Below are 14207 nucleotides of genomic sequence, written 5' to 3'. Positions count from 1 at the left end.
GCCGACGACCCTTCCGTGTGAACCTTGTCCGTGCATCAAGGCTGCACAGCGGATCAATGCACCGCCACTCCAGTGTCAGGGTCAAGATTACTTTTATTGTCCCCCATGGGGGTTTTGCTTTGCCTCTCTGCCCTGCAGACGTGCAGTTTTATCTGAAAGTTTTTTTCTCGATCTTCCAGATCCTGTCCTAACGTCCACGGTTAGGACAGGATCCCTTAAAAATGGACCCCTTAAAAATGCCATTTCGCGATGACATTTTCAGGTAGCGGGAATTTCAAGCTGGGAGCGCGTTCGCCCGAAACTGTAGAAGGGCGTCGGTCGCGGAACTTTATTTTGGAATACGGAAGTTGCGTGCGCCGCGGATTCGCTGCGGCCTCATCAAAGCCGAGGTCGCTTGACTGGTGGACATCGGGTCCGTTAATGATGGCAGGACCTCAGCGGACCGGAGTAGTCCGAGCGGCCGGGTGCTGCGGCGCTTGTTTGATACCCAGGAGCGGAAGGGTGAAATCATTTCGCAAAACCTCCGAGCGAGCGAGCGGGCGGCCGCCTCTGTGACTTTAAGTGGCAGGTGGTTTTGACGGCCTCACCGCGGTATTAAAGAAAAAAAAAAAAAACGAAGTATATTCAGCACGAACATGTCTGCGTGTGAAGAGGACGCCGGGAGTAAGAGCGTAACGGGGGGGGAAAACGTGAGCTTAAAATCTAAATACATTTTTCTGTATTTTTCTTTTTTTTTTCTTGAAAGTTTGAAATTTGAACACTTTTATGATGTAGCTAGGGACGTAGCTCTGCATCTGTGTTGGCTGTTTTTTTTAGTTTTTTTTTTTAATTTGAAAGGAACCGTTGCGCGTTCAAAATCCTTGTGCGCGGTGCCGCGGCGGAGGGAGCAGACCGCTGCCCGAGTTCCCAGCCTGAGTCAAAGTAGGGAAGTAGGGGTAGCGCCGCGGTGAAAAACGAGTAAAAGCCCTGCGTTCAAAATCCCACTCGAGCAATAGCAAAATAAAGTATTAGCAGCAACATGCACTTAAAGCGCCAAAAGTCAAAGTACTCACTGGGCACAATTTAGTGTTAAGAGGACGTTTTTTAAATCTCGTATCTCGAGATATTACATTGCAAAACAAGATCAGATAATTTTCAGTACTTCATTCGCTCTCTTATTTTATTTGTTTTAATTATTATTACTTTATTTATAATTTACGTAAATATTTATACGTATTTATAATTTACGTAAATCCCTCAAAAGGTCTGATCAGCCAAATATCTGAAAACACCTGTGTGGGTGTGCCTGACATTTGACCTAAGTTTCATTAGATGATCATACGTAAATCAAAGTAACTAACGAGCACCTAGTTACTACAACTAGTTGCCTTGTTGTCAGACAAATCACAGTGCAGTAAGAAGGACAGTACTTATCAATGGCAGGGATGCAGCTTGCATATTCAGTGCTGTTTGTCCGAAGGGGATTATTGTCTGTTTGACTGGGGGATCGATCACTAGTGCACTGGCATTACTTACAAGGCTTCCCGGAGCCCTTTTATCTCCCATGTTGTCAAATTGGGAATTCCCCGTCTCTTTTAAGTTGCTGCTGCTCTGCTGATGTGGGAATGTGATGCCAGTTGGATGAGTTTCCTTTCGGTCTGTGGATGTGTTTTGAAATACAAAAAAAAAAAAAAAAGTGATTTGAAAAAGAAGTTAAAGAGGAGGAAAATAAACGCCGGTGTTGCAAGTTTGTAAATGGAATTTTAACAGACAGAAACTAAAGTCACTGCCAAGGCCTTGGTGAGTAAAATTTAAAAAGCTTCAGCTGGAACGCCAAATCATTGTGACTAAAATAACAAGGCTCATACCAACCTGATCATGCTGCAATAACTGAAGGACTGTGTTACTTTCCAATAGCGGGTGAACCTCAAGTACCAATGCAGGCTGTGTCCATAATCATGACAGATGATATGCAAGTGCAGTAAAAAGTAAAATATTTATTAATGGAAGGGATGCAGCCTGCATATTCACTGCTGATCGTCCGTCGGGGATGATTGTCTTGTCTGTTTGACTGCTCTTGAAGCTGATCATTCGTTTCTCTCTGTGCATTTTGCATGCTCGTTTCCCTGAGCCCTGCCTACCCGTGTGGGTTATCGGTTTATTGCATGACAACCTCTCAGCACAGGCAGGGAGAACGGCCTACAGAGTCGCTGCTGAAGTCCAGGAGAGCCGGACCTCCCGACGGGGGGTATGGCTGGGTGGTGGTCATGTCCGCCTTTTTCGTCATGGGTCTCACTGCTGCTGTCCTAAAGAGCTTGGGCATCTTCTTCTTGGACATCCAGAGTCACTTCGGAGTCCTGACCAGCACCACCTCCTGGGTCACCTCCACTACCATTGCCATGTTTCACCTAGGAGGTAAAGATATGGTTTTCAGCTTGACGTTCTTGGTTGTTTTTAACGCAAGATGTTTTTATAGTGTCGTTTTCATCTTTTCCTCAGCTCCAGCTGCCAGTGCGCTGACCTTACAGTTTTCTCAGAGAGTGGTCATCATAGTCGGAGGCCTGCTGACAGCCTCTGGGATGTTGCTGGCATCTCTGGACCTAGGTCTGCCATGGCTCTATCTCACCATGGGCATCCTGCAAGGTGGTGCACACTCAGGACATAGTCTGAAACCCAGAAAGTATTGGCGCTCTTTTGACTTACTCTGTTTGGTCAGTTTTTATCAGGAAGGCCAAATTAAATTTGCCACTATTTGAGACACTTTTTTTTTATCATTTGGTCATGGCATTTTAACCCTTTACTTTAGTGGTCAAGATAAATCTGAGGGGCCACAAATTGATTAATAGGACAGAACAGAAGGAGACTGCTCAGCTATTCAAACTTAACAAATTTAACAATTTAACACCTTTAAATCAAAATAATTTGTTGGAAAAAATACCAGCATGTGCACGAATCTCTAAAGAAGCAAAATTATGGTTTAAAAACCTATTTTGTTTTTATATATTCCTAAACCCACAATTGAGTATCTTGGGAATCTGGACTGTTTGTAGGATACAAGTATTTTGACGACACCACCTTGGCCTCTGGGAAATTTTGACGGGTATTACTGTTTTGTAGGTAAAAAAATTAGTCTTATATTTAATAAAATAAAAAGCACATTATTTGACAATGAATAATCCTTAGTTGCAGCCATAAAACATATGTTGCTTGTCTTCACCTATTAATTCTTCTGTAGAAATCAGATTATTGTTGGTGTTTTTATACCCAGATGGCACAAACAATATCTGGCCAGATGGGCAGATCTAAGGTGACCACTTGTTTGGTTGATGCCCCAAAAATTGGTTGGATAGTTAAAGGTTTCCATCTTCTGTTTCTAGGAACAGGGATTTCCTTCTCGTGGATCCCCGCCAACAGCATGGTGAGCCACTACTTTGTACGGTGGCGTCCCATCGCCCACGCCATTGCCAGCTCAGGGGAGTGTGTCTTCGCCGTCATGTTCAGCCCCTTCTTCCAGTGGCTCAACGAGACGTACAGCTGGCAGGGCGCCTTGCTCATCATCGGAGGCCTTCAGCTCAACCTTTGTGCCTGCGGCGCTCTCATGAGACCTCTGGAGACGACCCAGGGCTCAATCCAAGAAACCAAAGACAGTCTAGATGGAAATGCTGCTGTGCTCCCACCGAAGAGGAAGGTTTTCTCCCAGTGCGCGTTGCTGAGAAAGCCTGAACTTCTCCTCTACATCCTGTTCGCCATCTTAGCAGCAGCAGGTTTTTTCATCCCACCTGTCTTTCTAGTGCCCTTTGCCAACAGTTTGGGTATGGATAACTACTGGTCAGCCTCGATCCTTTCTGTCCTGGCACTGGCTGACCTGGCTGGAAGGCTGATCTGTGGGTGGGTAGCCAACATGAGACTGCTGAGGAACCTGCAGCTGCTCACCATGGTGGTCACTCTTTTCGGAATCGTGCTCCTGCTGCTGCCAATCAGCAACAACTACTGGGCCATCCTGGTCTTTGCCTCGCTCTACGGCTTACTGTTCGGCTGCGTGGTGGCCATTCACATCACCTGCATCGTGGACATTGTAACCCTGGAGGGATTCGACAGTGGACTTGGGATCTTTATGCTTTTCAGGAGCATTGGTGGCTTCATCGGTCCACCTGCTGCAGGTGAGTAGTCTGTATTTAGATCCATGTTTAGATTTGTTAAAAAAAATAAATAAATAAAGTGGAACTGAATATGGAGCCACAGGAGAATGAGTTTACATGAAATGCGAAGGGATTATCACTCACACGTCTCTGTATTTATTCTGGGACAAGAAATGTAGGGCCAGGCTTTTTCCTCCGCAGGCACACCCCTGTATGCGTCTCATTCAATTGACCGCACGGCAGCTGACACAGACGTGAACAAGCTTCTAACTTTCCCTGTCAGTGATCATTTTACAAGTTAATATGGCCGCAACGCAGCTGTCGTCTTTAACCTATGTAATGGTGATTTTGTCAGACGATATCGCAGTTACAAAATCTGGATGCTAGCAGTGCAGGGTAGCAGCTTGGAAATGTCTTGGAAGTGACTGCTGGTTAACATGTAGTCTTAATGGGCCATGTTTCAGTCACTATTTCATACTTGTTCTGTTGTTTGACAACAGAGACAGAAAAACATGTAAATGAGAACAGCTTTATTGGGAATTCGGCTGTATTAAACTACTGTATATTTGAGCACAGACAGAAGGAGAGAAGACAACAAAGGGCGGGCAAAAGGGCCACATACTAGGTTTTGACCTAGTCTTGTTTGGTCTTTTAAATACTTGAATCAATGTAACATTACATACATTTAATTAGTTTCTCCTAATTGGCATAATTATCTGACTTCTGTTGATCATGTCAGATAATAATTTATCATTCTGTTCATTAGATGGCCCAGTCTGTTTTTGTGAATATCATTATATTCTCATCCAAAAAAAAAAGACACTCATATTCTTGCAAAATGACTTGCAGCACAAGAGAAAGGAAAAACCTGTACTAGGATAATTAAATCAATTTAACAGACTCAAATTTCTTCAGATGACAGTTCCGTAGTGAATGAGGCAAATCCTTTCTTCAGAATGTAACACTTTTAAGAAGGACCATGTGACTTATGTTTTTTAATCCACAAAGTGCAAGTAACAGTAAAATGGCACAAGCCTCTCACTGCAGGTCTACATTTTCCCTGAAGGAATTGATTCATCTGATCATTTATTTATCACTCCTGGCACACTGTGATCTTCTGTTTATTGTTTCTGCATTTCAGGCTGGCTGGTGGACAAGACAAATGACTACAGAGCAGCCTTCTACCTCTCAGGCCTGTGCCTCATTTCATCAGCCGCGTTTGTCTTCCTAGTCGACCACCTGGTTAGGAGGAGAAAAGCCGCGGAGGCTGACATTCATCAGGCAGTCAGCCAACAGGAGGACTGGGAAACAGGAAAAGTCAAGTGAGAGACACTGTTATATAAGACTTTTTTTTCCTGAATGACCTTGAGGGACCTATGTAACGGATGTATCACGAGAGAAGATCAAGTATGTAGTCCTGGCAAGGCCAGTCAGTCCTTAAAACAACACTTACGCAAACATTAGGAGGAACATGTCCGTCAGACATGTATTTTATTGACAGCAAATCCCATGAAAAGACCAACAACGTGCGACCCACCTAACCTGTCTGTGCTTCTCAACCCCAAGCTCCTTTGTTCCTACTGAAGTCAAACTCTTTAAAAACAGGTGACACACATATAGTTTCATTCTGAAAAAAAAAAGTAATTTCTTAAAACAGCTCGGCTGTTGTTCAAACAGGAGGGAATAGTGCGTATGTAGGGGACTACATTGAGGTGCAGATTTGGTGTGCTTGTATTTACGACAGCAGGGTGAAATCCAATTAAACTTCAGTAGTTTTCTGGACAACAGTGGAGTTCTATGGCCCAGAGGAATAAGATATATCAGTGATACTTGTTAGAAGGATGAATAGTTGTTGGTTTTGGTCTTTTCATGGGATTTGGTGACGATAAGAAAAATATAGAGTATCACCAGACTTATCCTTAAATATTTTCGCTACAGAACTACAAATAAGTACTGAATGAATCATTCAGGAATATTCTTTTTTTTTTCTCCTCTTAATATCAGAGCCTTTTTACATTTTTTTATGCTTTGTCAGCAGGACATGTGGCTCAGATTGGGTTCCCCTAAAGCTAAACAATAACTTTTTTGGAAATAGCTCAAGTATTATTTCGTTATATTCTTTGAAGCCATATATCTCCTTGCACTTTGTCTCATTGAACAGATGTAGTACTTACTTCAAGGTCTCCTACTGTACTGAAGCTTTAGTATTGTCCCTCACTTTTAAGCCATTTTGGATAAAAGTGTCTGCCAAATGAGTAAATGTAATGTAATGTACATGACTCCTGTATGTCAACAAGGCTTCTAACCACATGTGGGTCAGGCCACAGTGGGGAGCCATGATCGTTAAGGAAACTTTTCAGCCGTACATAACTAAGGTTTCTCTGATGACTTCAAAGTGTTAAAGGGCGTATTTTGTCGTTGAAGTCGTAGTGTAGCTTTCAGGCCTTAAAAATATTCATCTTGTCCAATCAAATCAGTTCTAATGATCTTAATGATCTTTGAAAGATAACTAGAGTTCCAGGTCACGTTTGGTGTTTCTTAAGTACTGTAATACAAGTCCTCATATGCACAATTTCCCACTGCAATGTTTTCTTAGTTGAAAAACGGACATTCAAAGCTATTTCAAGGTATAAGTTTTAGGAGATTCTCTCAACATAGATTCATCGGCTCCAGGTTACCTCTTCATCTTTTTGTGTTTGTCTCAATATATCAAATGTTTTTCACATCACCAATTCTGGTACCACTTAAAAATACAACATTTTAAGAAATAAATCCATGCCCCTTGTGTCGGTCTTTTTTTGCCACCTATGCTGTGTCTCAGATCCCAAACAGCCTGGTCAAACTTTCAGGAGCTGCCCGCTGCAAACTGAAACTGATACCCGGATGAGGATATTTGTAGTGTCGTTAAAAAGTCTGTGGTATGGGCCATTTAAATTCCTCAAGAGTTAAAGTACAGTTATGCAACCTAATTCTCACATCACTGTCACCTGGTTTCACATGGCTTAATACTTTACTTTGTGCTAGAGCTGAAACAATTAGTCGATTGAAAGAAAATTAATAATCTGCAATATCTATTACACCTATTTTAAGTCTTTTTTCTTTTAAACATAAATTCCAAGAAAACACTGGTTCCATCTTTTCAGATGTGAATTCGATGAATTTCTTTCGGTTTCAGACTGTTGGTCAGACAAAACAAGACATTTTAAGCTGTCAACTTGAGCTTTAGGAAATTGTGATGGACTTTTTTTTTTTTTTTAATAGCACTTAAATGTGAAATTGAAAAATATTCCATATACTCCAGCCACCACTGGGTAGCAGTGTTGCTTAAAAAGAGAACCTGCATCTTCCCCGTAGTGCATCTTACCTGCCTGCACACACACACAGACACTTAAAGACGAATGTTTAATACAGACATTTTTTTCTACAGACAAAACATTTAGATTAGAAAATAATTCATTTAAAATTAACACAAGACTATCTTCTATGTGGCCAACAAATGGCACAACATACATTAAAACATTTTCATACTATAGATGCATATTAACAAAAGCCTACAAGAAAACTAAACACCTATATATTGTCAGATATTTGGAAGGAAAAAAAAAAAAAAAAAAAGGGAAAGTCAAGGCAGCTATTTTACACAACAGAATAGAGGCACCAAGGGCATTTTTATAAGATGCTGGGAGTCAAAAATTTAACTTTACTCAGCTCAAAGTACAGTGTTTCAGAGGTGTGTTACGGAGCGGCCTCAGAACTTGCACCTTTGGTCCATTAAAGTTCGAGCAGGTTAAAACCCATGACCCCGTTAAAGAGGGTGCGATTAGACAAAGCCCAGTCCCAACGTCCAACTCACAGACTTTGACACCCATTCGTAATAAGTAGGCTAAGGCTCAGGGCTGTTCCATTATAAAAATCGGAAAGTGCTTTAGGGCTGTTTTGCACTGCTGCAGGCTCTGTTTCAGGGAAATTCACAGGGCACTAATGTTAACAACAAGGTTGACCAGGCAAAGTCTTAAATCATCCAAAAAAAACCCAAAAACAAAAAAAGGGGTGGAAGAAAGCACTAGTAGCCAAGACTGTCTAGTTTGTTGTCCCAGGATGAGCCTGACAGCAATATTTTTTTTTTAACCTAATTTGATCAAACATTAATAATGCAGAGGCTGTTATTTTATGAGGAAGTCAGTAAAAGTCCTTTAGTTTTATTAAACTACATCTGAAATATGAGCGTCACACTTAACTGGCGATGGCAAATGCTTCTGCCCCAGCTAACGCTAGTTCACAAAGTAGCGTTTCGAGCCCTTACCCCCTCCTGCTCTCACATTTTCACTGAGCACACAAGTGATTCAAGTCTGAGTTTTGAGTGCTTCGATCTTAGGCCTGACATTGGGACTGGACCACAGGGAGCATCTATGATGAGGCCCTCTTCTCCTCGTATGGAGACTCGTAGACCTCCATGGGTGGGCAGGTGCACACGAGGTGCTGGTCGCCATAGATGTCGTCAATCCTGGAGATGCTCGGCCAGAATTTGGTCTCAGGCCTTATGAAGGGCTGTAATGTGAGAAGGGGGAGGGGAATGGTGAGAGCAAAGTAGTCAGGGACTTAATGAAATGCAAATGATCTCAAACAAGCAGATGTTGCAAAGGGATTTACTGTAAGGCATCAAAACAGGGTACAATTAGGTTTATCAGAAGTTCTGACAAAATCAAAAACATTTCTGAATATGATCATCCTAAACAGATCGTGCTGACCCATATTACCAAAAAAACAAAAAAAAAAAAACATTCTAGTTGACCTCTAATGGCAGTTTGGGTTTGCTTTTATGTAGGGCTGCAACTATTGATTTTCATTATCAACTAATATGTCAATTATTTTCTCAGTCACTCTGGGTGATGTCTTCAAATGTCTTGTTCAATCAACAATCCTGAAACCAAGGATATTAAATTGAAATTGTTAAATATAAAAAACAGAAATGCAGCAAATCTTTGGCATTTTTGCTTAAAAAGTAAGTTAAATGATAATTTGATTATCAAAATATATGCCGATTAATATTTCAGCTCTAGTTTTATGTGCACTGGTTTTGAGATGCGTCTCTGAAATTTCATCCACCACCTCAATTATGGCTGAAACAATAATTTCATAAGTTGACTGACTGAAAATTAATTGGCTCTTTGTTTTCAAAGCAAAAATGCCAAACACTCCCTGGTTCCAGCTGCACAGTTGTGAAGTGGAGGGTTTGTTGCTTTTCCCAGTCACATGATAGTAAAGTAATTCTGTTTGGTTTAGACTGTTGGTCTGACAAAACCACACATTTGAATAATTACCTTAGGCTATTTGAAATTATAATGGGTATATATTTTACAGAAAAAAAAAAAAATTGATAATGAAAATAATTATTAGTTGCAGCCCTTTCAGGGAAGATGTTGCGCTTTTGTATTGGGGTAGAGGCAGAAATCTTAGCCTCTACCCGGTTTGCTGGGAAAAACTCCTGCTCCAGGTTTCGCTCAACAAAGTTCTTCCAGATTAACCAGGAAACCTGCTTCTTAGAAAACAAAAAAGCTAATAAGCGCCACCTGAAGATCATATAGTACAGCTTTACTGACCTTGTAATCAGAGTACTTTATTATCCCAGTCTTCCTCTGAAAACATGTTATCGATCAACTTTAACTTTGCTTTGATTTATGGTTTTCAAAAATTGCTTTAACACAAACTGAACATCTCCAACTAGTAGCTTCAACTGTCAAGCAGTTCAAGAGTTCTGGCGAGACGTTTGTGAGTGGTACTTAAAGAATTACATGGCTATATCCCTCAGTGCCAGCAAATCACGCAAACAGACAATAGCCAACACTTAATCCATCTCTCTAACAAGTATTGTCTGTGTAGCCAAAGACTGATATAGCTCATTCCTGTATTTACCTCTGTCTGAGTAATGTTTGCTTAAAAACTACAGTGCCTGCAGTTTTAGGTAATTACTTGGCAAATATTGTGATAAGTGTAGATGAAATTGATGCAGCTATAGAGGCTGCTGTACTGTCAGAAACGGAGTGCTCCAATGTTATTGCAATACTTAATTCTCACCACTAGGGGATGATAAAGACCATGTATTTCTTATCTAAGTTGGTAAGTTGCAGCAGGGAGGGTGTCACGAAGTCAGAGAGATGAGGACACTCACCAAGGGGAAAGCAGCGAACTCCCTGGAGTAAGGTCTGTCCCAGTTGGAGGATGAGATGCAGGCTAGAGAGTGAGGGGCCATCTGCGCACACACAAACACAAGGACCTCAGATGGTAGATGTCACAGCTTTATAATCAGCCAATGTAATGCATCTTTTCACCTCAATCAAAGAGACAAGTCCTTCCAGGGGCGTACCTTGAGCGGGTTGATGCGGGAGTCCATCCTTCCCTCCTCGATGTCTGCGATCTCCTGTCGGATACCAAGCAGGGCGTCGCAGAACCGATCCATCTCAGCCTTGTCCTCCGACTCCGTGGGCTCGATCATGAGTGTACCGGCCACCGGCCATGACATGGTAGGCGCATGGAAACCTGGACGCCAGCACGAAAAAAACCCCAAATCAGAAACAAGTGTGTGTGTATGGTTTTCTAAAGGGTCCAAAAACCCCGATATCAGAATTGACTTTTATTGTTTATAAAAAGGCCAAAAATAAGGTACAATCCTGTTTATTCAATGTCTAAAACAAGGCACCAACACTTGCAGAGCACTTGCAAGTACAGTGGAAGCATGTATATAATTCAGCCTACCATAATCCTGCAGCCTCTTGGCCACATCGACGGCCTCAATATTAGCCGTCTTCTTGAATGGCCTCACATCCAGAATGAACTCGTGGGCTACAAAACCTGGTCAGACCAACACAAGAACAAGCAGATTATATCACTTAGAAGCATTAAGTCTTTCAAAGTTGATTGCAGACATCCCTGGAAGTGTAGATAGTAGATCAGCACACACTGATAACAACAATGCTTTCAATGCCATACCTTTCCTGCCTCTGTAGAGGATTTTATAGGGACCCTCCAGCCTCTTGGCCATGTAGTTGGCGTTGAGGATGGCCACCTCTGTAGCATGAAGCAGTCCCTTGGATCCCATCATCTAAAAACGCCACACACAGGAGTGATGTCAGCAGTAATTTTCACTGATCAAATGAAGAGTTTAATTACAAATGTTGGGTATTCAAACTGACACGACCATGCGACTAATCTAATGGAAAGTATAATTCCATTAATATATAATAATTATTTAATTTAATTTTTGGATTACTGACTGATGACACATTCAGTCACGTAGCTTAGGTTTTGCTAAAACGTCCTTTTCAATGGAAACACTTGAATAAACTCTGGTTTGGATAAAGACGTAATGAGAAAGCTCACAGACAAGCTGGAAACAACTGACCTCACCATCAGTCATCCAGGTCACAAATGATCTAAAACTGTCAAATTACAGGCAATGTGTGACCCTGACATTAAATTCCCATGAGGGCCAGGTGACTTTAACAGCTCCTACGTGACACCAATATGTGACGACCCAGAGAGGTCTAAATGCCTGAAAATGTCTCATCTGTGAGTAGAACTAGTGTCAGTTACGGTAAATATTTACACACACACACACAGTTTTATTTTAGGTTTCTAGTTTGGTACTAGAGCACAGTGTTGTCTTAAACACGAACATCCCTTTTTCGTCTGTGCCGACCTTAATGTAAGCCCAGGAGATTGGCAGGATGGCGCTGGAGCCCCAGGGGGCGGCGCTGATGGTGCCCAGTGAGCTGCTGGTGTTGACGGACTGCATGGCGACCACCGGGTGGCTCGGCAGGAACGGGGCGAGGTGGGCCTTCCTAATGAGGGAGCAGATGAATGTCAGGAGAACATGCTGTCGGGTTCAAAGCTTAAATAGCTATTTTCTTAATTAGACTTTTTCTACGAGCCATGGGCTGCATGAACACACTGTTTTCAAACCACACAGTCCTGGTTTTTGGGTGTTAAACTATCAAACAATAACCAGGAATGTTTTCTTCCCAAAAATTTTACTTTGAGTGTTGCTTATTTGTTCATTAATATTAAATGTTAGAGAAGAAGAATTAGCCAAGTTTTTATGGGCTCTAAATGTTTTAGAAATGTGGTTATGGTTGTTTTCACTTGCCTACACAGTCTAAACATGCAGGCGTGTGCATATTCGGAGGGATGATTCAACTAAACTCAAAAACATTATTTCGCTGACAACCACCTGAACTTAAATCTCAAACACCGATGCAAATGTCTGGATACACACGCACAAAACAAATTGACATTTTCTCCTTTACTCATCTGGGTCCCGCATTTTTTTTTAGTTTATAATCTGACTTACACTCCAATTGGCCCCATGCCGGGTCCTCCTCCGCCATGAGGAATGCAGAAGGTTTTGTGCAGGTTCAGGTGAGACACGTCGGAGCCGTAGTCTCCAGGACGACACAAGCCCACCTGGAAGACAGGGCAAAGAAGAAAAATTAATCAGCTGGCCACAGTCACTTTATAGATCCTTTTATGCTTTTTGTATGGCTTCAGTACTTTGTGTTTGTCTTTCAACATTTATTTAATGTAATGGAGCTACCAAATCCACAAATAGTTTTTAAGCTTATAGCCTTTGTTCATTTATTTATTTTTAGTTTTGTGATGAACAGTGTTTTTTTTTTTTTCTCCTCTCTGTCTATTATGTGTATTTGTTGACCTGGACGGCACAATGCTGCATACAACTATCCTTGGAGGGATAAGTAGAGGTGTATTTCAATTTCAATTGACCTTCCACAGTCAAACCCCCCCCAAAAAAACAAAAACAAAAAAAAGTTAGACTGCCGTTTCTTCTCCCACCTGGGCGTTCATGTTGGCACCATCCAAGTACACCTGGCCTCCGTTCTCATGAATAAGATCACAGACGTCCCTGATATGCTCCTCAAACACACCAAAGGTGGAGGGGTAGGTGATCATCATGGCCGCCAGGCTCGCCTTGTGTTTATCCACCTGCGAGAGAGGGCGGGGGTTTTTTTTAGAGAAAGAAATATTCACGAAAAATACATTACGGAGGGGCACCCTCGGAGCCTAAGGGTTAAAGGTGCCCGCTATGAACCACACGTCCAAGCTGGGTTCATATCCGGCAGGGGACCTTTGTTGAAAGGCACCTCTGATTTCCTCTCATGTCTCCACTGTCAACTCTAAAGTAAAAGCATAAAATGCCTGACAAAAAAAAAAAAAACCAAACAAAATAAAAACAAAAAACATAATGGAGGTCTTGTGATTCACAAAGTCAGTCTTGCTATGCTGAGAAAACCTGACCTGCGACCTCTGAATTGTGATATGAGAAATATAAGAAATGTCACATCAGTACCTCTGGATTCTGGATTGTTAATTAATGTTGATTAATATTTTTACTTGAATTGAAAGCTGCCTTCCACGTGTTTATTAATTTCCATCACATGGACAACAAACCTATTTGAAACAAAACTGTAGTAGAGAATTATGGAGAACGGTTTCACACCAACTGTTTTTGGTTCACCTGTCGTCGGCTCAGACACTTTCCAATTACCTACCAGGGATAATTTCATGATCGGTGTCAGTTAATGTAGAGAATCACTTTCTGCATAAATCATTTAATAAAAGAGTTTGGATATAAAAATGAAGACTGGAAACGAAGCAGCCGATCAAAGACCTGTTAAGGTTTATAGTGACTCTAAAACTCTAAAGACTGCATAAATGTAAGTGCGGATTATGGTCAAAATCTGAAATATCCTGACTTTTAAGGTCAAGCTCCAGACACACTGAATCCTTCAAATCACATAATGCTACTCAACAGCGTCTGTAAATGCCCACATCGCACACTCTTTCTGTTAAAGACTTGAAGTCTCAAGCCCCACCTGTGATAATCCTGGTGATATCATCTACATTACATATCAGAGATCACACATCCGTTTTCACAGGTTGGGAATTGCCCTGGCCGACAAGTAAATTGATCCTTGTGTGTACAAACCAGCGGAACAAAACAGTTCCCACTCTCACCAGGGCCTTGAGGTGCGCCAGGTCAATGTTGCCGTCCTTGTCCACCTCCACCACCTGAAC

At 41.7% G+C, this 14207-nt stretch overlaps 2 protein-coding genes across 3 annotated transcripts in view; one reads left to right on the top strand and one right to left on the bottom strand.

Moving 5' to 3' along the window:
- The first annotated feature begins 449 nt into the window (after positions 1-449).
- zgc:114041 (uncharacterized protein LOC574425 homolog) lies at positions 450-5597 on the top strand. Of its 2 annotated transcripts, XM_040154826.1 has the most exons (5): positions 450-689; positions 2160-2394; positions 2479-2622; positions 3357-4139; positions 5260-5597. In XM_040154826.1, the coding sequence occupies exons 1-5, from the start codon at positions 636-638 to the stop codon at positions 5442-5444; spliced, it is 1401 nt and encodes a 466-aa protein (XP_040010760.1). In that variant the 5' UTR covers positions 450-635; the 3' UTR covers positions 5445-5597. The 2 variants fall into 2 exon arrangements, with proteins under 2 accessions (XP_040010760.1, XP_040010759.1); XM_040154825.1 differs by lacking the exon at positions 450-689 and having other exon boundaries at positions 2031-2394.
- Positions 5598-7343: 1746 nt separating this feature from the next.
- The window catches only part of gldc (glycine dehydrogenase (decarboxylating)), a 21287-nt gene continuing 14423 nt past the window's right edge, over positions 7344-14207 (bottom strand). Inside the window, exons 17-25 of the mRNA XM_040154636.1 lie at positions 14148-14207; positions 12966-13115; positions 12466-12578; positions 11815-11956; positions 11106-11217; positions 10872-10967; positions 10483-10655; positions 10288-10368; positions 7344-8666 (exon numbers count right to left, since the gene is read on the bottom strand). The exon at positions 14148-14207 is cut by the window's right edge and continues 66 nt beyond it. Coding sequence (XP_040010570.1) covers positions 8526-8666; positions 10288-10368; positions 10483-10655; positions 10872-10967; positions 11106-11217; positions 11815-11956; positions 12466-12578; positions 12966-13115; positions 14148-14207 — 1068 coding nt within the window. The 3' untranslated portion in view covers positions 7344-8525. The remainder of the gene's footprint in view (positions 8667-10287; positions 10369-10482; positions 10656-10871; positions 10968-11105; positions 11218-11814; positions 11957-12465; positions 12579-12965; positions 13116-14147) is intronic.

The sequence above is a fragment of the Xiphias gladius genome, chromosome 19, assembly GCF_016859285.1.
Source record: "Xiphias gladius isolate SHS-SW01 ecotype Sanya breed wild chromosome 19, ASM1685928v1, whole genome shotgun sequence".
Classification (NCBI taxonomy): Eukaryota; Metazoa; Chordata; class Actinopteri; order Istiophoriformes; family Xiphiidae; genus Xiphias; species Xiphias gladius.
This window is presented reverse-complemented; position numbering and strand designations above follow the sequence as displayed.